The sequence below is a fragment of the Paramisgurnus dabryanus genome, chromosome 20, assembly GCF_030506205.2.
Source record: "Paramisgurnus dabryanus chromosome 20, PD_genome_1.1, whole genome shotgun sequence".
NCBI classification, from domain to species: domain Eukaryota; kingdom Metazoa; phylum Chordata; class Actinopteri; order Cypriniformes; family Cobitidae; genus Paramisgurnus; species Paramisgurnus dabryanus.
In genome coordinates, this window is record NC_133356.1 from 2,927,608 (window position 1) to 2,954,192 (window position 26,585).

The window sequence follows — 26,585 nt, forward strand, 5'->3', positions numbered from 1 at the left end:
ACAATCACGCATTCTTTTACACTAAATTTAGGCACAACAAGGAACGTATTTACTCACAGCTTGCACCACTGCAAACCAACTTTTGGAATTTAAATTACTGTCAGGTTTTACTAAAGACATGCTGTGAAAAATTAACGCTGGTAAGGTGTGGACATAGTTGTTTTTTGTGACTGACATTATTCCATATGCATTTGTAGGAGTTTTAGGTCTACGAGGGACTAGGTGGGGAACTGCCCCCCCTCCCAAATGTTCCTTCTACCCCCCAAAAATGTCCAGCCAACCATAGAAAATAAGGGCCAGATTTACTTAACGGGGCAAATTAGCATGAGAGCGCAATTTCAAAAAAAGTGCAAATGGGAGTGGTAATATCCGTAGGTTGAGCACCACGGACACCGCAGCGGAAAATTTGGGGTGTGTAATTCCAGCTAACGAAGCCATTATACACTGAAAAGAACTGGAGGACAAAAATAAAGGGTTACAAGAAGTTTTGAAACGTCTGGTATTGTGTAGTGTCGCATAGCCAGACCTTCAATACTGAAGGTCTGATGTTTTTCACTGCTTTCTTTGGCCAGTGCTCGCCCACAAGGCCACTGAAATTAGGTATTGCGTTACTTCTCATAGCGACTCCTTGTTTATTTATTATAGCAAATAAAAATAACATGGCTTGGCAAACAATATTTTTGAATAATATGTTGAAGTAAACTGTTACATGTTAAAGGTGCAGTGTGTAAATTTTAGCGGCATCTAGTGGTGAGATTGCGAATTGCAACCAACGGCTTAGTCCACTGCTCACCACTTGCTTTTGAAACACATAGAGAAGCTGCCACCGACAAACATGTCATCGTCGGAGACAACTTAAAACTTGTTCGTTAAGGGCTTCTGTAGAAAAATGGCGGCACAAAATGGCGACTTCCATTTAAGGGGACCCTCTTTGTAAGTAGATAAAAAGGTCTCGTTCTAAGGTAATAAACACATAACGGTTCATTATGAAAGGTCTTTATACACCCCTGATAATATAGTTTTGTATATTATTTTGCATTTCTGTCAAGAGATCCTGAGATTACACACTGCACCTTTAAAACAATCCTCTGTATCACACGTTCTCTGCTGTCTGTGACACCTCTTTATTTTTACAACAATTGCACCCGTTTCAAGTAAATCACTTGCGTGAATTATTTATATAATCTCCTCCCAAAAATGTTGCATCTGAAACAGAGACTCCTAAAAATGCATATGCAATAAGGTCAGTCGCAAAAATAACTAGACCACACCTTTTCGGCGCTAATTATCCACTGTGCGTCTTTTGTAAATCCCAACAGTCATTATTTAATGATGGTTTGCGCTGGTGCAAGCTGTTAGTAAATCTGGCCCTACGTGTCTTTGTGCACAAGTAACGTCTGCCTTGTTGGCAAACACTAGCTCCCACCCACCAATGTCTGGTTATCTTACACAAAGCTCAAAGGCCTATTTAACTTACAGGAAACTCTCTATGACGGTAAGTTAAAGAAAATGCATCTTTAAAATATATATCAGAAAAAATCTATTTATTATTACATAAACATAATAACACAACACATATTAATATGAAACTATTATATTTATTCCTTACTAAAAACTTTCATAATTCAGTCGGGGCCAGCTGGTACTCTGCAAAATATCTTCAGAAAAAGTCTCATATAGTCTGCGTTTGCCGACATTGATAAGACACAGAATATGAATTCTGATTGAGGAAACAAATAAAATAAACCTTCATATCTGTTTTATATACTTTTTACATTAAGTGTTATGGCTGCCCACCCAAAATTCCTGACTGCCCCCCAGTCCAGCAAGCCTAGTACAGGGCCTGTTTCCACGAAAATCGCAATAAACCATATATTGTCAAAAATATCAATTTGTCTACATTCAGTATTTTGAATAGTTTGGTTTGATAGTCTAAATAGTTGAAGAGTTACAATAAAATGAATTAAGCTTGGTAAAATGTGATACATTCGGTTTAATTGGGTTAAAGGAACAGTATGTAGGTTTGTGGCCAAAACTGGTATTGCAATCACAAAACTTGTGGCTAAAACTGTTACTGCAAACACACAACTAGTGGCCAATACACAAAAGGACAACATAAACATCAGTTGAGGGCTGCAACTCCACTTTTTAAATAACAACATCCTGGCTGTTCATTAACATCCGCCTTGTGAGTAAATCACCCATAGAAATTTCCATTCCCATCTGCGCTTTTTTGAAATTGTGCTCTCACGCTAATTTGCCCTGTTTAGTAAATCTGGCCCTTGTTGTGGACAGAAATAATCACACGATTACAGTTAATCCATACACAAGTTTTATTCAGACAAGTTGATCCATACAGTACACAGGTTGGGTGAGGGACAATTTGCCTAACTTGCATGTTTTTGGAAACAGGGGAAACATGCAATACCCCACACGGAAAGGCTACCTGCCCTAGCCGGGGCTCGAACCGGGGACCTTCTTGCTATGAGACAACAGTAAGGCAACTACCCACTGAGCCACTGTGACGCCCGTTTGCACTGTTCTGACAAACTCCTAAATCAAACATGATTTAAAGCAACACTATGTAGTTTTTTTACCTTTAAATAATGTCTCTAAAATTATTTCAGTGATAGAACAACTTTTAACTGGACAAATTGTACTGTTGCTGAAACCTGAGCAGCCTCCTAGCTGCTACAAGCACACTCTGAAAGTGACGGTGGAGGGTAGAGCACACAGCCCCGCCCCTCCCCCTGCCTGCAGAAGAGTGTCTGATACCAGGCACTGTTGCGCTTTTCAACCACATGGGGGAGCTGTAAGTCATTTTTACATGGAAACTACATAGTGTTGCTTTAAAAAAAAATGTGAAGAAAATTAAAAATGTGTGTTTGTTAAAATTCATTGGTAGATGCTTTCATCCCAACTAATTTTCATACATTGCATATAAAAAATGCGTCATTGATAAGCTGTGCAATGCATATGCCAAATTCTAATTTTGCGTGCATGCCAGTCCTTCCCATTCGCAGTCCTACCACACATCTTTTCATGTCATTTTATGAATTTGTTCCTCTATTATTTTATTTATATATTTGTCGCTTGGGTTTGGGGTAAAAACAACTTCCTGTTACATTTCAGACATCCAAAACCAAACTCTAACCCAAACCCTAAGTGACAATGGTTTAAAAAAATATATATTGAGAAACCAATAAATGAAATGACACGAAAAGATGTGTGGTATACTGTAAGTGAACGGGAAGGACTGGCGTACGATATGCACGCAAAATACGAATTTGGCGTACGCATTGCATAAGTTTTCAAAGATGTGCTATTTATACGCAACTTATAAAAATGGGAATTTTATCTAAAGTAACTTGCAGTGCATTCAGTGTTCCCTCATCAAACCTAACCTTCCCTTATAGAAATTCATCATGGTTTTACCATAGTAAAAGTAGTGACCATGTTTCTTGGAGTACTGATTGCCATTTGTTTTACTACAAAAACTGTGGTTACTGTAGAAAAAACAAAGTCTAATCTCATGTTTTTGGTTTTATTTGTAGTAAAACCATGATTAAACTTTGTAGGGGTTTGCTGCGTTCCTGAAGCTCAATTCGTAGACCATTGAGTTAGCAGCACCAAAGGTTGTACACACATGCTGATAAAATGTACCTTAAATGTCGCTTTGGATAAAAGCATCTGCCAAATGCAAGAATATAAATGTACCATAATGATCTAGTTTCATTAAACCCTTGAAAAACTATCTTCATGTACAAAACTGCCCAGAGACGCTGTTAAGGTAACTCCTGCCTGACCGCTGGGTTTCACCAAGGTATCTTCTGCCTCATTCCCTTCACAGCCATACACAAAACTGCTTTCTCTCAAGCACGTTTGAATGGAGGTCCACGGCTCCGCTCCCCCCATAGTGATTAATGGAACGACTGCTTCATCGAGTTAGTCGGAGCTGAAATACGACTCACTTGTCCTTGTGCCTTCACATGACTTTCAGTGCCGTAAACAGCTGAGTGCGCCAAAACCTCCGTCTCTTTATTCAGCCACCAGGCCTCTGAACTCTCTATTACAGGCTGCTTTAGCTGATAAACACTGTCTATAATTCAGTGATTCAAAGCCGATATGAGCGCTGAGGTTTGCTGTAAATCAGCCGCAAGGCAAAAAAACCTCTGACCCTACAGCTCATGGCCGTTAAAGAGTCTCAGGTAATATATTCACCGAAATCACCGTATGCTTACTGTAGGCCCGTTTCACACATCCTTCCTGTCTCTGTGGCGTACAATATGAGTACTCAGAATGTAGTCCTATTTTTTCATCACCCGAGTGCCTCTCGCGTAAATTATTTGAATTTGATGGCTTACATTTCTTCCCCATCACAGAAAACCACCACAGGTTTATCAATGTCGTCAAAAGTATTATTGTGTTTTTGTTGATCACGAAGTTCAAAGTAGATGAGAAAAACTAGGATTTTTTGTGTATTCAACGTGCCGCCACTGTTGTTTACAATGCATGGAATGGTGCGCTGTGATTTGTTGAGCGGATTTATTGCATTCTGCAGAGAAAGAGGACTGGCGTTTATCGCGTTTTGGGAAAAAATGAAGAAAAGATGACTTAATAACACGGTGGATATTGCGTGAAATTGAGAATTTACTTTTTAATACCGACCTGATAAAATACTGATTTTGGCTGTAACAAATTTTTTTTTATGACGTTTATCACGTTTTGGAACCAAATTCTTCTAATCTTTTAAGAAATTTTAGCTGAATTTTATGGGATTTTAATTGGTGCAAATTAAAGGAATAGTAATATAGGAAAATAATTTACTCACCCTCATGCCATATGTGAAATCTCATTGGTGCATATGTGTCCCAAGACTAGTTGTCATATGCATGGACATTAAAGAAATAACCAGATCGCACATTCTGCGATACGTCAGTGGCGCACCATATTAGATGTGGCAAGGCTAATGCGAGTTAACGGAGGAGTTTTTTTTTTACTTTCACGAGCGCGTGAAACTATCGCGTGAGCATGCAAAACTAAACTTTAAAAATAATCTGCACATGAAGGTTTCGTGTGAGCACATGAAACTAAACTTTAGATTTTTTTACTCCAATGTCACCTTAGGGGCTCGGTAAAAAATGCTGGTGGGCAACTTTTTAACAAAGGCTGGCAAGGAATGAGTTAATGATGGATGTGCTTTTTAGAGCTTTGCCATGTTGAGCTCCATATAATAATTTTATTATGAACTTATTTGTTTGTGTTCAACTAAAGATCAGAAGTCATATAATTCTAAGATGGTATGAAGGTGAATAAATTCATTTTCATATTAAAAATCAAGAATTTTCATATTTAGATGAACTATAAATTACTTTTAAATACCATTTGGATTAAATATGATCCCTTTCCTCATATGAATTAGACTGACAATCTAGTTTTCAATATTTCTCCATGACATATTTTTATTTTTCTGTATAGTCATAGGTCTGTTACATAATAAAAAGAGTGACAAATAAAAGATGTGTGATAGGATCCCACACATACACACACCTGTCAACTTGTTGACTCCGGCTTGTTCGGCAACGTTTGACAGCGCAATGATTCCTCTTGATGGGTCACTGGAATTTTCATCCATTTCGATCATAGCATGCGGGCCAACGGTCCCACTGGCGTAATTAGCGATGTAGATGGAATAACGTCCTGTTCCCTAAAATAGAAAATAACTTTGACTTTTGATATACAGTACATCAATAATGTGTCATATCATAACCGATAAAACAGAGATGTTCCAGTATCCACATAACGTAAGCACAGCACACACACGCAATATACACACGACCACACATGCAGTCGCACACATGCACGCATAAACTCACACGCGCATATTTCAGCCGCCTCCCCTTGGATATTAATTTCACACCCCATTATCAGAAAGATTCCCTGTGGATATGAAGTCAGCGAGGTAGCCAAGCAAATGAACTTACGCACACAGTTTCAATAAAGACACCCACCATCCAACAGCATGGAAATGGTGAAATAAAAAAATATATACATAAGTATATAAATATCAGCAGCTCGTGACCAGAATCCTAATGAAGCACAACAATGAAAATGTCAAACGCTCACTGGTTTCTACACAACTGCCACTTCAGGTCAGAAAACACAGATTAAAGAATAAAGCAGTTAACCGATCAGGTCTGGACTTTAATGTCACCATTTTAATGTTCTTCATGCTCTGTTTATCAACAAAAAAGGAGATTTATAGAGATTTTACCTGTAACATATATTTAGTGCGATGTATTATTTTGGTGCTGAAAAAGACGTTGACTACGACTATGAGACTATGAGGTCACTTCCTTATATATGACTAAACTATTATTGTTAAAATGGAAAATGAAGGTAGGAGACAGAAAATACATAAACATTGTAAAAAACTTCATTTGCTATAGAGGCACAATAGTTTTAATTCAAATATGTCTGCACGTGGTTCTTGCGTATTGTGACCAGGCATGCATATGACATGCGTAACCCAATGAAATTCGACGATATTAATGTGCCGCCATATTTGAACTTGTTTTCATGGATATGCGAAGTATTGATCACTAAATAATTGAGCTAGAAATAGCTACTGAACATAAATGAAAAGGAAAATTTTCAACAAATGCTAAAACTACTTATTAAGATAGAAATAGCTTGAAATAAAAACTTTAAAATGACACCAAGACCATGTCTATGGGTTCAGGAATAACAAAATACTGCCCATTTGAAACTCGAAAGTAGGGTGACCATACGTGCCATTCTTCCCGGACGCGTCCTGGCCAGGATTTCGGGTTCGTCTTCCCGAAGTCGTATTTGTCGACCACATTCGTCATAGAGGATTATTATTATTATTACAGAAAAGCAACGGTTACATTTAAAGGTAAGAATGAAACTAATATTGTATGTATTATGTTTTTAACTGAATGGCGTATGCGGTCAACAAATACGACTTCCGGAAGACGCACAGAAATCCTGTCCAGGACGCGTCCAGGAAGAATGACACATATGGTCACCCTATCGAAAGTCATCACTTTATTTTGTCCCATTGTTTTCCATTTTGCGGGTGGTAAAACTCCTGTGCGCATCGTTGAAATTCATTACAATTTTCGTTCACTTGTAGTTTGGCAATTAAACTAAATGTATATTACAATTTCAATAATGTTTTTACTCCGCACATCGTCTGAGGAAATCTAAAGGGTGTATGGGTAATGTAGTCTCTGCTCTCGAAGGGACAAATTAGGAAGTGTGCATTGTGAAGGGCGCTCTGAAAAGTGGCAGCGCAGCCAAAGGATTAAAATAAACCTCTGATTTAAACAGATGTGCAAATGAGCGTTCCGGTACGCTAAAATCACGTTCCGGGCACACGGAGAGGTGGTGGTACGCTCAAGAGCTATATTTGGAAGTGGCGGTACTGAGTACCGGCGCATACCGGCCCACTTAAAGCACTGCTTTTACCCAATTTATAAAAAACTGAAGCACAAAAAAATCTTTATTAATTTGTGTATACGTGTATATTTTGATAATCGTTTTGAATCTGATCTCTAATACAATTCCTTCACAAAAATGCAATTATTTCAGTTTTTCCCTCAACGTTTTGTATTTTTTAAGAAAAATACCCATATTTAAGAGTTTATAAACAGAGAAAGAAATATAGATAGGATGAAACATTTTTTTTCCTGTTTTGTGTGTTTGTTTAGTGTTAGTTTGAAAGCAGAGGGTCTGTTCTTTCATTTGAGATATTTGTATGTTTATATATTTTCAGAAGAAATTTTTCCTGGAAGGGAATGAGTAAATTTCTTCTCAACTGAAAAAGATACATCTTGGAAGAAAAGGGGTAAATGATCCAAATAATTTATTAGAAGTGTAGTAATCCTTTAAAACTTTAAATTATTTTTATCCCATTAAAATACTGCTTGTAATAAAAACATTTAAATGATATTATAGCTTTATAATATTTATTTTACATTTTTATTTTCATGCAACAATTGAGTCTAAGCTGTTAGTATAATTTTAATTACATCACAAATGAGGCAGAAATTGTTTCTTAGGAATGGTCCAGTATTACAGAGACTTTCTACTGAGTAACCTGGTGACATCTGTATCTGCCCTCAAGGGGTTTGAACCACAACCATTCAGGTCCCATTTCAGAGCTGTAAAAACTCAATTGAGCATCTCTAAAATGCATGTTTCACACCACTCAGCTGGCTCAGTATTTATAGGCAACCTCTAATTCACTACCATTAAACCATTAAGCTAACAAATCAAAAGCAAAAACCCTAATGTTTTTTAATACCATTGGAAGAAAATCCAGAAGCGGCAATAAAGCTTAGATAAAGCTGCAGATAGGTGCATAAGGGGGTAAATCCATCTTCCTGAAGAAACAAGCCCATGTGTCTTCCCGTCTGCTTAGAAGTGGCAAATGATCATGGTGATTCAGTCTCAAGGGGAAGAAAAACTATACATTGTATTTCAAAATAAATCTCTCTATACGCCAACAGGGAAATGTATGCATAAATAACAAAAAATAAATAAAGACGTGAAGGATCATCTTAGACCAACATAAACTTAGTGAAGGTGGTTGACTAGCATGATCTCTCAGGTGAAGCTAGTTGACCGCTATGATCTCTCTAGTAAAGCTTGTTACCACCATTGTCAGTATGGTGAAATTGGTTGAACGGTACGAAATCTTTAGTCAATCTGGTTGACCTTGTACATCTGGTGAGGAAATCAGCACTCCATTCAAGCAACATTTGTTTAAAACCAGCTATGCATTTTTTTCAACAGTGAAAGCATATGATTTATGAATTACTGCATCTTAATGTGTGTCGTGACATATCCGTGACCTTGTACGACTAGCCAAAAACAAATCGAAATCACATGATCGCAATAGGAACTCAACAATCTGCATCAGCAGCTAATTCCCGCAGCTAACGTCTCAAATCGACTTGTGTATAACATCCAATAATAGGGCAATTTTTTTTGCTCTGACTTTAATTCTGTGAAGACCAAACACGTTTTGTTTTGTTTCCCTCCAAACCTATTATCAGCCCGATCCTAAATCATTTAAATCATAAAATAATTTCTGAAGGACTTTTAAGGAGCACCATCTCGCTACCATCAGCCCGGTCAAATGACTGCAGATGAAAAAATCCATTTCAATCCCTCGCCGGCTCTTCCCCAACACTACTGAGCATCCTTCACTGTTGACTGCTCCGCACAACAGCGTGGAGTCCAGAAGTAATTGCAGAAATATGCTGTTCAGCTTATTGTGTTTTGGACTAAATACAAATCATTGACACGTCTGGCCATCTATCATGCCGTCCGAGATTAAGTAGCGGTGAAGCGCGGTCGGACGGCGAGAGCTCTGATAACCTACGTGCGCAGAGACAAATTAAAACTGTTCTTTCCTTTTAATATGTCTCCTTACAAAAAACAAATGAGGCCTTGCGTTTTCTAATTATCGCAGCACACGATTCGCTGTCAGAGACAAATAATGCAGAACGCTGGAAATGAACAATCATATTGGCTGGCTGAACAGGGCAGGACTCCACGGTGCTGACAAACAGTAACCGATGGCCACAGAGGATCCTGAGCTCGGCCGAGTGAAACCATCAGACAGTAACAAGACATACAAAGTCCCTTAAGAACTCACTTTTCTTCAGAACTGAAATCGCAAGATTTGAAGGAAAGAAGATGATTTATAAATCCTACAAACTAAAAATACAGTACCCGTTTACACTACAACACTTTTATGCGTTTTGGCTGTTACTTTGGCAAAGGCGTTTTGGGGTCCTAGGAACCCAAACTTTCTAAAAAGGTGTTTTTAAGTGCAAGTTTTGGAAATAATGTTGTTGAAAATGATGCTGTAATCCGTTTGTTAAGTCTGACTAGGGCTGGACAATAATTCAATATCAATATATTTCGCAGTATTTATTATTTATTTTTTGCAAAAACGGTGATATTGTTTCTAAACATATTTCTTTTTATATACATGTCAGGTCAAAAATAGGCTTTATGCCCAGCTGCACTACTTCCTGAACTTCAGCCAGCTCCTTGTTTCATGTCTGCCATTATTGGACAAACTGAATAATCCAGGTGTGCCTGACCTCAGTAGTCACAACAACAATAATCAGACACACCTGGATTAATCAGTTTGTCCAATAATGGCAGACAGGAAACAAGGAGCTGGCTGAAGTTCAGGAAGTAGTGCAGCTGGGCATAAAGCCAATTGCATGTTAAATGCAAGTCAAGGCGCTTCTTTCTTCCAAACCACACTCCCGTGGCATCTTTCATAGCTAGGCAACCATGAGCCGCACTCTCCATGACGATGAAAACTGAATGCCTGATCGGATTTAAATCGCTCATCAGTACTTTGCGTCAAATATCATTATCACCATGCGATCAATTAATCTGGTTGTGACTTTGTGGAGTGTTTGCCTATAGAAGAGTTGTCACTCAGAGGTAGAAGAAGGAGGTGCAGGGTTAGTTTGAATCAAGTCACAGCTTCCAATAGTGACACCATATAGGGAGGGGGAATGGGAGATGTAATGCAACAAAAAAAAAACTAGGAGTTTTTTTCTCCTAGGGGTTTTGTTCAACCCCTAGGGAGTCAGCTGACATTGGCTTAACTCTTTTATACATTACATTATTACTACGTTCCAAGGACATTCATTAGTATAACAACCAGGGCTTGACATTAACTTTTTTGCTCACCAGCCAAAGTGGCTAGTTGTTTTCCAAAGTTACTAGCCACTCAGCATTTTCACTGGCCAAATTTTTGTTGCTGGTAAAATAAATTTTATATGATTAAACTTGACTTTGGCATCCTAAAATGACTTTAATTCGAGCAAATTTACTTGGTTTATCTTAATTAGATGCAGATTGATTTTCAAAATCAGTCTGACCACCCAAATTAAGGCAACATTTATTAGCTGGTATATACCAGGTATATCAGTATAATTCATATCATATATTTAAGTGCATGATAGTACATGCTAGTAAGGCATACATAGATTAACTTTGAATGAATATATTAAAAGTGATGCAGGGGTGTAATAGATTAACTGAAAAGATAAACACAAAACCCCTTGACAAACACTTGAAATATTAACAACAGCAGTAAATACTGTCAAGAAATGTACATTAATTTTACTGTCAACTTGTTTATGCAGATTGTATGTTATAAGGTTTATCATGGTTTCTGTTAAAAGTGATTTAAGACTTTAACTCTTTCCCCGCCAGCGTTTTTAAAAAAAGTTGCCAGCCAGCGCCAGCATTTTTCATGATTTTCACAAAAGTGTAATGCCTTCCAGAAAATGTTCTCCTTTAAATATATAAACAAACAATATATCAAATGAAAGAACAGACCTTCTGCTTTCAAACAAAAAAAATAACGTTTCATCCTACCTTCATTAGTTCTCTTTTTATCACCTCTCAAATATGGGTAGGTTTCTTCAAAAACACCCAATTTTGAGCAAAAAGCTGAGATAATTCAATTTTTGCAAAGGACTTTTGATAAAGATCAGATGCAGAGCGATCTTTAAAACATACACGGAGTTCTTCTCTTTCACGTGAGGCGCTACTTCCGGGTTGTATAAATTGTGATAATAGCGGTATTGCGGAAAGATGGAAAATCTCGTCATTGGCAGGGAAGCGTTTTCTCTTAATGACAAATGTCGAGAGGGCATTATTGTTACCCAAAGCAGCCTACATTAAAATGATGCGCGAACCTCTCAGCTGGCAGGTTTCCTTTGATTTCATGTGCATTCAGGTATGTGCTGAATTTCTCTCTGCTATTGCCCTTTAAGTGTGCACACAATTTATATCTCTTTAATCACTTCCATGCAATTGTTTTATCTTTATCGAAGTGTGTTTGCGCTCAGACTGCGTCCTCTTGTGCATTCGCAAATCCATCAGCTCTTGCGCCCTCTCTGGAAGGTGACGCTGTGGTCCGCAATGCTCCGCTGATCGTGCAAACGGTCTCTGTGCGTTGCGCTGGATGCAGAGTGCTCATGGGAGTTGTAGTTTCCCAGTGTCGCATTGTGCATTGTTTATCATTTCACATTTTATGAAAACTAGAATAAAAAAATTATATTCAACTTGCCAAAGTGGCTAGTGGGATTGAAGTCCAAAATCTACCCGCATTTGGCGGGTGTTAAAGTCAAGCCCTGATAACAACCGCTCAAAACTACACACGGTAACCCGAATGATGCAACTCATTTTGACAGGTACAGTTTAATATTACACAAAATGAAATATAAATATGCATTTTAACTCTTTCCCCATTAGCGTTTTAAAAAAGATGCAAGCCAGCACTTTTTATGATTTTCACAAAATTGTATTGCCTTTCATAAAAATGTCTTCTATAAACATACAATATATCAAATGAAAGAACAGATACTTTGCTTTCATAATTTCGACACCACTGCTAGTCGAGCGTGTTGATGGGAAAAATTAAGTGGTATTTTCAAGTCATCCAGGAAAACCCTAAATGAGCCACCGAGGAAGAAACGACAGAAGCAACTTTAACAAATGAAAGTAAAGGGGGTGGCGCCGCGCCATGTGTAGGACAAATTACTGCACGTTAAATAGCACGAGATTAGTTGGATAGAGTCTACTTCAAGAAGCAAAATATGCATTAGCAGCTTATGTTTATCGTTAACGATTTGGGAGAAATATGTTATTTAATGTTAAACTATTTGAGTGGCGCGGCAGGGATTTGAGTAGCGTTCAGGTCCAGAGTCATAGCGGACAGCCACCGCCAGTGTGTGTACATTTACCAAACATAATGTGTTTGATTTTCAGATACATGGCGTGGTGTGTGACCCCCTTAAGGGAGAAACAAAAAAAAGCTTTCATGGTATAGGTTTGGTTGCTAGTTTGCAAATGTAGTGTTTTATTAAGAACTTTCATTTAGTGATGTCTGCCCACAGGTGTAAGAGGTGTTGTTTCGGCACTCTTCAATTATTAGCAAATAAAAAAAACTCTGTCTAAAACTATTTTTGTAATAGTTTGTATTTTTTGTGCTCTGTATGGGAACTTCATGTAAGTGATGATCTTCATTACTTGTGTTTGTTTACAGACATGATAATTTTATGGTAATGATGAAGTTTCATGGTCAAAACTGAAGAGCCGTTACCTTTCTGTCCACACATGCCACTGAGCGGCCGGCTACACGATTAGCGACATCTCTGTGTTCATTTATCTCATCGTTCAGGAGATCCTCATACCGGCCGTTACGAAACTTGAAGAGCTTATCTGTGTACGTCGCTCTCCCTGCAAGAAGAACAGAGAAAAAAATAAAATAAATGAAATAGAACTAATGTCCATTTAGTTTATTCAATTAAGAACCTCTCCAAGGGAACAGTTTCATACCTGAGAAGGCATTATTGGTGTTGAGGACGTAAATTTCCTCTCTTCCATCGCCGTCTATGTCACAGGCTGTCACCCCGATAGCGTTGCCCTGTCGATCCCTGAGTGCGTAGTACGGTGAACTCCGGTTGTCAACTGCAATGTTAACAAGCCTCTTCTTAACCTTGTCGTATTTCAGCACCAGGTTTGGGCCATTGTAACTAAAGAGAAAAAAGTACCAGTTGGCACAAAACATAAAAAAATTATGTAAATTCAAGTCAACCAAACTGACGTGCTCACCCGGTCCTATATGTAGGAAAATTCACAACTGAGATCTCATTTGTTTCTCCTACACACTAATGAGACTAAAAAAGAAGAAATAGAGACTTTTTTAAGATCGCATTTACACTAAACTCAATTCCGAATGTGTTCCCTCGGATATTAACCACAAACGTGTAAGCAGAAAAAAATGGCATACACTGTAAAAAAATTCCGTAGAAATTTCAATGTTATTGCAGCTGGGTTGCCGGTAATTTACCGTAAATTTACATTTATGTTATTTACTGGCAAGAGTTTGTTCAAAGTTAAATAAATTTCAAATATTAACAAGTCTTTATCTTTACAGAATAAAACTATACAATAACAGCCTCATGCAAAGCATTCTGGGAACCAGAAATCATCAACCTTTTTCTGATTTTTGGTCCAGATTTTGTTTCCCAGAATGTTTTGCTTGATGCTGTTTTTTAGTTTTACTCCGTAAAGATAAAGACTTGTAAATGTTTAATTTTCATTTAACTTTGAACAAAATGTTGCCAGTAAAAAAACATAAATGTAAATCTACGGTAAATTACCGGCAACCCAGCTGCAATTTCTACAGAATTTTTTTACAGTGTAGATTCAATATTTTTCCGATCAGTTTCAGGCCACATTCAAATGGAAGTAAATGGAATATAATTCGGATACATGCATTTATTATATTGTTGTGTTTAGTGTAAACAAACAAATCGGAATTGGGCGTCAAGATTTGCAGTGTAAATCCAGCCTGGGTGCTTTGTCATCAAGTTATCATAAGATATGAAAACAGTCAAAGTTATCGGGGGTTAAGGTAACTACTCATGTTAAATTAAAGTAATAAACCAATGAAGTGAACTGAACACAGCATGGTACTGAGCATTTGTTTTGTGTAGGCTAAATATGTTTACATTTTGTATTATTCCTTCTGTTCTTCACATTTACAATGCTATGAAATCAGTAGTACCTTAGAAGTAAGTTTTCATGAGGTATGTCATATTTGTGCACAGAATAAAAAAGAGGCTACAGAAATTGTTCAATTAATTGAATTAGAAACACTAAAAAAATTACTTTCTTTTTTTTCAGTACAAATATTTAAAAATTTCTTAAAACAGGATTCATTTTGACCTAAGAAAATAAGTCTAGTTTTTAGACCAAAAATATCAAATTCGTGCTTAAAAGAAGCAAAAAATCTTACCCCATTGGCAGATGTTTTGCTCGTTTTAAGCACAAATTCACTTCAGTTTAATATTTTTTGTTTTAAACCTAGATTTGTTTCTTAGGGGATTTTGCTTACGAAGAAAATGCATCTAGAAAGTAAGTAAGAAAGTAATTTTTGCAAAAAAAGTTTTGTCCCCATTTTTTAATAACAACAAATGAGATTTTAATAATATTTTGACTATTGAACTAGGAAATGTCCTCAGTTTTCATTTAAAAAATCTGGTCACCTTACAATATAGTGCACTATATTTGCCGCTCCCCATTTTGTAGTGGTGTCCGAATCTTGCATTTTTTCACTACTTTTACCCACAATCCACTCTGAATTTGAGAGTACATTTGATTTCCCATGATACAATGGGAGACAAACGCGTTGCTGGAATCAGCTCTAGGACACCGACAGTAAACACCACTAATTTACATTTATACACTTTTGTTAGTTCTTGTTGTCAGTCATTTTCAACTTTTTTAAAAACAAACAAATTGAAAATAATTCCAATCCTTATTTAAAATATAATGCATACGTTTATTAAATTTAATAAATAAATATTATAGAAAATATGAAAAGCAGTTGTTTTGTGTTTATTTATGATCAACCAATACAATAAAGATGAAAAAATACGTAAGAAAGTAAACTTTATCGTTTTACGGTACAATCCATAAAGCTCACAGGTGTAAGGATTTATGACGAATCTCTGCAACAGCTTGGTATTTACCTCAGTGTCCAAAATCGCTCACTCATTTCCGTTCACTTCTTCCCCATATAGTGGACTCAATTGTCATTCGCTATATAGGGAATAGTGAACGAGGGAGCGGTTTCGAACACAGCAAGTCTCATGCCAAGTCTCACACCAACAACCCATCAACAACATTCCCGAATTTCTTTCCAGTGTGAACACATCATTGTTGGTACATTTCTCTTACCCACAATCCCACAGTTCAACCTCAGCTGGAAAAAACAAACTCGTAGGTTCCCTAGAGATACAGCACTGTCAGATGACATCAACCACACTTTGCAAAGTCTTGAACACAACGCCAAGAACCTTGAAATGTTCAATTACATCAATTTTCATCAGCATTCCCCAAATCTAACAAAATCATTTCACAAACGGTTTACAGATAAGTCAAACTGATTGCGGTGACATTTACGTTTCTCCTTGAAAAGATCACTTTCTAACCACAGGTTGAGGTAATGGCATTTTCTTGGCAATGTCAATACAACAAAGTGTTACTCAAAAACACTCAAAGGCAGCATGTAAGTGTCAGGCAATGATCAAGTTTAAACCCCGGATGAAATTGAATGTCATAACCGGCTCACTTCTTAATCATCCTCCTGATGTGATATGAAATCTGATCTGGCAGGTGAACACAACACTCACCCTGATACAAACATCTCCAGATCTCCATCTCCATCCACGTCGGTGACGGCCACACCGTAGTTAAGTTGCGTGGGATTGTTCTCGTAGTCCGGTGGGAAAATACTTTGAGTTACTGAGGCAAACATGGGTTCAGTGCGCTGACCCCAGGACAGTCCAAAATGAGCACCCACACTGAGCAATAATATCCAGGCTGACATTCTTCAGTCTGAGGAAACAACAAAGATTTTTAATAAAAAAAAAAACTTTCTGTTTTACGTTGTATTAGATTGAAATGATAATATCATCAACATTAGTTAATAGTGAACTGACGTGAACAAGTGTACTGGTATTAACATATGGCGCTTTTTCATTGCATAGTACCCCACGGTTTGGTTTGGGTCAGGTCAGCTTACTTTTGGGAGCTTTTCTAAAAATGACATTTTATGATAGCTTGGCATTATACAGTGCAAACGATATCTGCCCTTTTAAGTTGGCTTTAACAATTTACATCCTGGGTGTTTGTCTGTATTAGGCCTATTTGTAGTCATGTGTTTGTGAAGTGCTCTTGTGAACTCGCTCTTATTTAATTGTAGAATATATAAATTTTAATTTTTTCCTCTGCTTACATAAAGTTACATTAAAATATGTTTGAAGAAAAAAAAGGTATTCTGTTTGTTTTATAAGCTCATTTTTATTATTTGGTTAACATGTTTGTGTGATTGATATGTGATTGAGAAGAGGGGAAATAGGAGATTAAAGATCAAAATAGGAGATTATACTATACTATAGCCATACCATTAGCATATTCAACATGTATCTCTGCCTACCTGGCAAAAACTGTGCTGAGGACCAGGAACCTTGGTCTTTTGAAGGTGCAAATAACTGCATTACTAATAAATATACTAAATACTAAGTAGACTTAACTCTATGCAGTTGATTTCAGAATAAAAAGTTATGAACCAAATAATCATACAACAATCATACAACTCCCTTGACTAATTCAATGCATAAGATACATGCATATACAATAAATTATATCCAGATTACATACTGTAATGAGTGACAGGGCAATATAATGTACATACTTGTATCCTTTACACGTTTTTCGTCTCTATCCAGTTTTCCCAACTGGGCATCTGATGTCTAAGACCTTTCTAATCTGATATGTTTTTGGTGTTAATGTAGGCTAGACATTTTAACGATTTTAACGATTGAGACGCGTCATGCAAAAAAAGCGGTAAAAACCCGACCGTGCATTCCGTATTGTTGTCACGGGTGCCCTTCACATGGGTGAACACTTGTTTAAAAACTGCTCGCGCTTTGTCAAAAACTCAATTTGGTCGCAGTTTGGAGCTTAGTTTGCAGCTTAGTGCCCCCTGATTGCCCACTCGACCAATCCCGTTTATGGATAATTCGGCTCTGCTCAAATTTATAAAACATGCGCCGTTATATACATACTAGTGTTTCTTTCGTAATGAGACAGCATTGTACTCAAACAACAAGATACTTATTTACCGTTGCAAGACGTTCAGCTGCCTCTGACTGCTGCGGAACTTCAGCTCGCTGCACTCAGGGGGCGGAGTTAAGATGTTTGACAGACAGTTTGAGCGGATCCAAAAATATTTAGTTTTTTAATAATTTTACTTGATAAATATATTTGTAAAACACACAGACAGAGGTAAATGTTTAACAATAGCATTAATTTATATATATAAAATAATAATAATAAAACACCTCCAAAAAAGGGCACTTCGGAGTGTAAGGACAAAAAGGGCATGTGTTCTGCACAGGTTGAGCCCTATCTGTGCACGTGCCTGATGCCCTGGTTATCGAAGACGCGTCGACTTTGTACAAAGCTAATCGTGAAAGGTGCTGTGCGCTCTGATTGGCCAGCTATCCAGTGCGTTGTAATTGGCTGAATACCTCAAGCCAGAGTCGTATAATAATAGAGTTACGACACTCACATAGACGTCCGTTGTAAGAATGGAATGCGGAAGAAACAGCGTTTCATGTAGTGACCGGTAGTGACGCATAGTTCCAAACGCAGCACTGAAGCCCATTCATTTCAATGGCACCTGCTGGTAAATCGATGAAATTACTGTTTCTCTTTACATTTTCGGACATTTCATTAATATAGTCAACAGTGATATTTTATGAACTCTGCTGTAGGTAATGATTATCGTTAATAATAACTAGTAAAATTTTTATATTTTAATGAGTTGTGTATAATGTGTGAATAATATAGATTTAATGGTTTAATATTTTATTACTGGTGGCCATCTACTTTATACTTATCTTTTTTTATATATTACGAGTAACACTAGGGGGCAACAGCGACAAGCTAAATGCCTTATAAGAAAGTCACACTGCTTCACAATGCTGCTATGTGTTTCATTGTGTTTGGTAAGTAAAACGAGTGATGTATCCTCGAAAATCATGTATGATTATATTAACATTTAAATTCTATGAATTCTATGAATTTAGTGTGTTTCTGTTATGCTTCACTGTTACAAATAACCGCGTTGGCGATCTTTTTTGTGATTTTAATATAGTAAAAGTGTAGGAATTATGTTTTTAGCAGATTGATAGCCATTTATATAGCCATATTTTGGTACAAAAATAAAAGATAAACTGTGTTGCTGTAGTTGGTATAGATAACCAAAGTTATATTTGGGTCACAATTAACTGTTTATCTTTATTAACTGATTTACTGTATTTCCATCACTCCCTAGTAAAAAAAAACTTTATAAACACAGTAAGTATAGTGATCAATTCCCATTACAAGCTAATATTTACCTAAAATAGCTGAAAACCTATGCAAACAGATTGACAGCCCTGCTTGGTTTGGAACTGTAGAACGTTACCTGAATCACGTGACCACGCGGCGGCGAGATCAAAGCGTTTCGTAACTCTGTTATTATACGACTCTGCCTCAAGCGTCTGCTGGAATTGTGACGCTCCTTACCATATTTGGAAGATCAGCTTATGATAATGAGCGTCGTGTCTACGTCAACAGGCCGAGGTAATCCTTGCGTTCATTGTAGTACAGGAAAAGGAATTACAGTTGGAAATGAATAACTCGTGTAATCGTATACTTTGGGATTTGTAACTTTGCTTATTACGCAGCTCTCTAAAATGCTTGATTCCGATTGGCCAGTCACAACATTTCAAGGTTCGTTCTTTTCAGATAACTATTTCTCAAAACTAATAACGCACAATAATCCGGTTGCTGCAAATTCTGACAGGTACCTCCGCTGCACGTCGGGTCCTGACCATAGATATGTACACTAGATGTCGTCTTTGGGTTCTAAGTATGCATCAAAACCGCCACCATCTTGGAACAGGGGTCTTGTCAGAGGAAGTAGCTAGGTAACGCTGCTATCTCTGCCTGTATTTCGAATTCATGGACGATGCCGGACTTTTATGCTGCATATGCATGATAGGCCTACTAGCACTATGCTTTATATTTAAAAAGGTAGATTTTCTTAATATCAAAACTTTACATTTTCTCTGGACTCAATGCTTAATACATGTCTGACCGTAGGAACGAACAAAAAAAAAAATAGAAAATTGCATTCATGACGATTTATGGTGATTTTATTTCCGTTACACCTTTTCCTGCATTGATGCTGATGCATTAAAGAGAAGGGGCTCCCCTGTTTCAAGATGGCGGCTCTATTTGACGCATTTGTTCCAATAAAATGCCGTAGCAAGGCGACATCTAGTGTATATATCTATGGGGTCCTGATCACACTGTCAGGGCTTATTTCTGCGATAACAACCTGCTGCCTATACATTATCCCTTACATATCGATAAAGTCACCATGAAACGGAAGTAGCGATTGTCTTACGGGGTAAAACAATGTTCATTGTTAGTTCATGTTAACTAATGCATTTACTAATGTTAACAAATACAACTTTATTGTAAAGTGGCAGCTATATTTTTTTAATGTCTGAGCTGTTCTTTTAAATGCAGGAAAAGCGTACAATGTTTTTTTTTTTTTTTGACAGACCACAATAATCACAAAAGATACAGTAAATTCCTGTAAAACTACAACACTTATGTAGTCGTCCAATAGCTTTGTGAGGTAATGGTGATATAGGTGAATAAAAACAAAAGTTTAAAATAGTAAGTAAAGAAAAAACAGAATTGCCATTTTTGGTAAACTCTCCTTTAACTTGTAGAAAACGACAAAGGTGAAAAGTTTAAATGAATTTGTGACCTTAAAACCTTAAAAGATTTCCCAACTATGAAAAGATCTCCTCATACGTACCCCTTGATCTGTGAAAAACCCTTTTATTGAGGTTATGACTCACTGAAGTAAAAGGAACTGTAAAACACTGAATTGAACCACGCAGACAAAATATCCACTTTCATTGAGTTTAAGGCAGAATGACTTTCTACAGCGTTAAGAGGCAATTACCTCGCCAGCATTACGCTCACAGGACGCAGACATAAATACAGAGACTGCAGACATGTGACGGGTCAGATCGACCAAATTAAGATCTGAGAGTAGAAGTGATTTTACTGCACATGAGACAGACGTTTAAGATGGCTAAATCCATATGTGAGAAGTTAAGTAAAAGAAAACACAGAAATAGGGGATCCTGTCTATCTATCTGACTTTGTTTATGATGTTACAAAGACATCGCACCTTAAATGGCAACAGAAATTATAAAATCTGATTATTGAGATCACAAACAAGACCATTGCTGTAAAAAGACAAAAAAAACACCAGGTATGATGTTGTAGTCAATGCAGCATAAATAGTTGTGTGGGTGATTTTATAGCTGCAGGTACATTTTTGATGTTATTTTTCTCTGCATTTTTCAAATGGTTATATTTTGCATTATTTTAATAATTTGGTACTAATTGTCTTGCATCACAAGATGTTTCAGGCCATAACAATATTATATCATTTTCTGTGAAAAGTGTCTTATAGTATAGCTGAAATTAGTGTCAGTTCTGTTACTGTCAAACTATGTTACCACAGTGTTGATAGTCATCTACTGTGTGTGTGTGCGTGTGTGCGTGCGTGTGTGTGTGTGTGTGTGTGTGTGTGTGTGTGTGTGTGTGTGTGTGTGTGTGTGCGCGTGCGCGTGCGCGTGCGTGTGCGTGTGCGCGTGTGTGAGTGTGCGTGCGTGTGAGTGTGCGTGTGCGCGTGTGTGTATGTTTGTGTGTACGTGGTTGTGGACAGAAAATGTACGTTTCTTTGCATATGACTGCCAGTTTTGTAACATACTGTCAACACTGTACTCTACCTTGGTAACAGAGTTTGAAAGTAACAGAATTGACACTAATTTGAACATCACCATTTTCAGCTATAAGACACTTTTTACAAAAAAAAAAAAATATTGTTATGGCCTGTAGCATCTTCTGATGCATGACAATGAGTGCCGAATTATTAAAGAAATATTCTACTTTCATAACAAAAATCCAGATATTTTACATACCCCAATGTCATCCAAGATGTGTGTGTCTTTCTTTGTTCAGTTGAAAAGAAATTAAGGGGGTTGTCCACACGGAGACGCGTATCACTGTATACGTATAAATTTGTTATCGTATTGGCGTTTCCTCCACACGGATCCGGCGTTTTGGGAGACTGAATCCGGTATTGTTTGAAACCGGGTCCTAAAGTGGATAAATCTGAAACCGACACCCTTGCGGTTTCGTCTGTACAGCCAATCCGTATATTTTGTGAAGCGAAAACGTCATCACATCACGTGTTGGAAGCGTCACACGTAACAGCAACAACAATAACGGCTGACTACGTGATTGTGTTCGTGCTACAGAATGTACTAAAGCCTAACAGCTTTATTACAGCAAAATCTATTGCTTCTATGCAATTGTGGTGACCAACAAGCGATAATGGACAACACCATACGTTGGTTATGCGCATGCTCAAAGTCTTCTTCTCCGTGTATAGTGTATATCTGTGGCAGAATTACAGCGCCCCATACTGGTCCGGCATATATACTACACCGCTTTCAGTCGGTTTCAGTGGTTTCGTGTTTATGGATTATTTTTTTAGAGCAAGGAAAAAAATGATCGGATAGGGAATGCTATGTGTGGACATAGCCTAAGATTTTGAAGGGAAAACAATAAAAAATAAAATTTTAAACAATAAACTGACACAAAGACATTAATTAGTATCATTCCACATACAACAACGTCAAAGCTCCTCTTTCTCCACACTTGTAAACACTGGAGCGGTAGTTTCGCAAACGTCATGTGTAGCGTTGGGTACGATTCGAACAATTTGAACAATTCCGGTTCCGATTTCGGTTCCTTGTTTCGATTCCGGTTCCTAACGATACTCGATTCCGATTCTTTTAAGAGGCAGGGTCAGAAAAGTTTAGGATATTTTAAATGAGCTAGCTAACCAATGGTCTTTCTGAAGGAAATAGTCTGACCTTCAACATCAATTTGAATATGAACTTTTTACTTTTTGTGAACTTTATTATGAATTTCTCACAGGGCTGTTTTCAACTACAATATAAATATCAAATCTATGAACTTGAATATAAATATTATAAATTATGAATATATTTCACAAGGGTACACTTTCCTGAAGAGAGCTTTATTTATGAAAACATCATGAAAACACATTTATAAATGAGTGTATGATGCTGCAGGTATGTTAGCGTGCTCCCACTGATGGGTTAACCTGGTGCAGAATAGAAACAGTAAGAAACAAACCCAGTCCAGATTAGTAGCAGGTACAGTATAAAATCAAAAACAGTTATTGTTCTCAGGCAGTATGCGTGAGCGTTTTGGACAGATAGTTTCGCCTGCTATGGATAAAAAAAAAGTTACTCAGCATATTGCGGGTTGTGGAGTCACCAGCCTGGCTAACGTTCGCAATCTCATTTTGTAAATTGTCTATGAAAAAATATGTTGGCTAATTTGTTAGCTGCCTCAATGTTGGCGTAAGACATATTATTTATTGTATATGTATTGTTTTACATACCGGATTTGGACTGCAGTGCAGTCACTGCGGTGCCAGGCTTGGGGTCGGAGCCAGAGGAAGAGGCAGCGGAGGACCATCTGCGCAGCGCGTCATCATGTTCGACATGCACCATCCTATGCACAAAACAATTTTGCCGCAAATGTTGCATTTTGCCAAGATTTTGTGTCTAGAAAAGTGAAGTCGCACTTTGGACCGCCGACGCACGTTATCCATGTTCGACTCGCTAGGTTATGCCAACAATTCTGGTAGACGCTTCTTCGTTGGTGTTCAGCTGTTTGTTTTTTCGGTCGGCGAACTCTGAATCGAAACTAGGAATCGAAATTGTTGCTTTTGAACGATTCCAGGAAAATCGCAAAGCTAGTCCTGGTTCCAACGATACTTAATTCTCGATAACCAAGCCTAGTCATGTGTGACCTTTCGACGTAATTACATAATACGTAAGGTCACACTGGCGGGTCACAAGGCTAGTACAAGGAGAGAAGTTGTTGTTTAAAAGTACTTCTTTTTGGCGAAAATTATGATGGTTTCACTTGATAAGAGCCTTATGCCTCTTTTGGGATCGTTTAGAGACCTTTGAAACTGCAATTTTAAACTCCATTGAAACTGTAAACTATTGAGGTTTACTAAAGTCCACTATATGGAGAAAAATCCTGGAATGTTTTGCTTAAAAAAAACTAATTTCTTCTTGACTGTACAAAGAAAGACATAAACATCTTAGATGACATGGTGGTGAGTAAATTATCTGGATTTTTATGAATGTGGAATATTCTTATAATTAAAAATAACTTTAGATACCAAATAATATAACTGTAATTACATCATCACCCATGTACAGTAACAACATTACAAGAACAATCTAACAATTATAAAATGGGACAGTATTCTTAGTAAGTGCACATGAGTCATTTTTTTGAAATCTTATAAAATATACACTTTGAGGGTACTGCCCAGTGCCAAGCGTTTTTTGTCTGACAGTGTACATTTGTTGTTGATATAGAAGTCAGTAAAAGCTCCTAAAGATCCTGAATGATACAGACATGTAGAGTAAATCTATTGAAAGATATGACTGCGAGTCTCTTATGAGTGTCCATACTGCAATAATCAAACATCAGAGCTTTAACATCAAAGCCCTACAATTACTATAATTTAGATTCAGGTTGTCCTAATACATATTTTTTCTGAGATGAAAGTATTACGCCTCTAATCAAAGCACTCGAGTCAGTATTGCATTAGTCATATTACTGGACTAAAGATTGGAGCACAGTGGTAATTTCAGTCTTGATGATAAATGCACAAAGTCACCACCGAGTCAGACCGACATTATGAGGCTTTAGCAAAGGATGCCTCTTTTCCTCCGTTCCCTATATTACCACCAAAATCATAGCTTTTTAAATTAATACTTCGCCAGAAACAATAAAAGCAACGTAAACATGCCTTTATATCGTAATTTACGAGCTATAACACTCATAACGGTCAGATAAGGGCAGTGGGACACCTGCTCTCCGAATAAACTGTATGTTCTCTCATCCGTCATCATAACGCAATGATGTAAAAGCTTCTCGGATGAGGCGAGAGCTGGAGGTGCTCCAAACTAAAAAAGTCTTCATGGCTAAGGGGTCATAAATCCAGAATACAGGCGGGCAGATGAACCCAAGAGGTGAATATGTCCTTGCAGCAGCCCTGCATCTTGAAGAGGTAGTTTGACTAGAAATGATGCCATCAGCTTCAGCATCACTGCAGCCAGCATACAACACAGTTACTGCAGTTACGACAGATGTTAGATGATGATCTCACATATAAACACTTTCCCTGGGTGTTTCTCATAAGTACACTTTATACTACATCAGCACATTTAAAAAAAAAATTATCTTTTTTTAATGCATGATGAGGAATGGTAATTGTAAACTGAACTGTAATTGTAAACTTGTTTTTACTTGTTTATTTATTTTGCCTTTGATACATTACAGGGTATTAAAGGCTATATTTATTCATCATCATTCATTTGGGCTGTAATCGGACTGCGACAAACAGCAGCACTGACACTGAATCGAGCATCTCTCTCATCCTACAGCAAAATGACAAGGACGCTTTAAAGTAAACTTAAGGAAATCTAAAACTTATAGCTTACTACTTGATAATGAAAAGCAAAACAAAAATAACTTTAAGTAATGAAGTTATTTAAAAGGCAGCCCACGTATTGTTTTTTTTTCGTGCACTTAACTATTTTGCATATAACAACATAAACTCATGATGATAAAGCGAGACGACATTATGTGACATTTCAAAAAGCGACTGTCTGACTATGTTCAATTTATTGGGAATAATATGGGACACATTGATACTGCATCATGTTTAAAACTCTGTAACATCTTATGACAGCAGAACAAGATGAAAATGAAAAGCGACTGAGTCTATCTGGTTCTCAAATCTTGATCGATATCGTTATCGCGTTATCGATACCATCTCATCTGTTCGACGGACGACAGACTGATAACACTGAATGAGATGCCCGGTTAAAGATCAAATGATCTCCTTTAACTTTGAAGACGTTGCGGTAGTTATTAAAGCGCGTGTACTTACATGAAAGAGAATCCGGAGGCGGTCAGAAATGATTTTCCTCAGATTAAAGTGATTCCCTGTGGACCCTCGGTACGTCTCATACTGATTTTACACAACTTGCAAAGAACTTGCTTTATGAAATCAGTTGTATCTCAATCTGTCCAATCACACGCCTCTGCGAGGAATATTTAATGAGGATAGCCAATGACTGCATTGAAGGGCGGAGCTATATAAAAGCACTAGCGCTTACCTGAGGCTTTATACTTAATAATTCATAAGCATAGGTCCGGTGCGCTTTAAATGACGTTTTGAATATTATAATATGAATAATAATGATTAATGTGAAAACACATGGATGAAATAATGTCTGTTTGCACAAACATGTGGTTTGAATTACAATGAGCAAGCAAAACATATTTTAACACATTTTCCACATATTTATTTCAATATAGGACAAATGCACTTCAAAAATGACTTTCTTACTTTGTATTTTTGTATTGTTTTAAGTACAAATATATATTCTTATCAAGAAAATACATTTTAATTTATTAACTTTTAGATATTTGTACTTAAAAAGAAGAAAAAAACACTAAGTAAGAAAGTCATTTTTTGCAGTGTGTTCGAATTGAGGGGAGGCTGGGGTGGTCCCGGACCTCTTATAAGCATTAAGGGACCCCATAAAAAGCATAAAAATATAAATTACACTGCAAAAAAAGATTTTCCAGAAAAAAATTCTTAGTATTTTTGTCTTGTTTTCAGTAAAAATATCTAAAAATTCTTAAATTAAAATGCTTTTTCT

General features: G+C 37.1%; 1 protein-coding gene across 1 annotated transcript in view; it reads right to left on the reverse strand.

Annotated features, from left to right (window-relative positions):
- The window catches only part of crtac1b (cartilage acidic protein 1b), a 58,393-nt gene extending 32,510 nt beyond the window's left edge, over positions 1–25,883 (reverse strand). Inside the window, exons 1-5 of the mRNA XM_065297496.1 lie at positions 25,808–25,883; positions 16,278–16,482; positions 13,414–13,610; positions 13,178–13,314; positions 5,551–5,707 (exon numbers count right to left, since the gene is read on the reverse strand). Of these exons, the coding sequence (XP_065153568.1) occupies positions 5,551–5,707; positions 13,178–13,314; positions 13,414–13,610; positions 16,278–16,474 (688 nt within the window). The 5' untranslated portion in view covers positions 16,475–16,482; positions 25,808–25,883. The remainder of the gene's footprint in view (positions 1–5,550; positions 5,708–13,177; positions 13,315–13,413; positions 13,611–16,277; positions 16,483–25,807) is intronic.
- Positions 25,884–26,585: the final 702 nt, after the last annotated feature.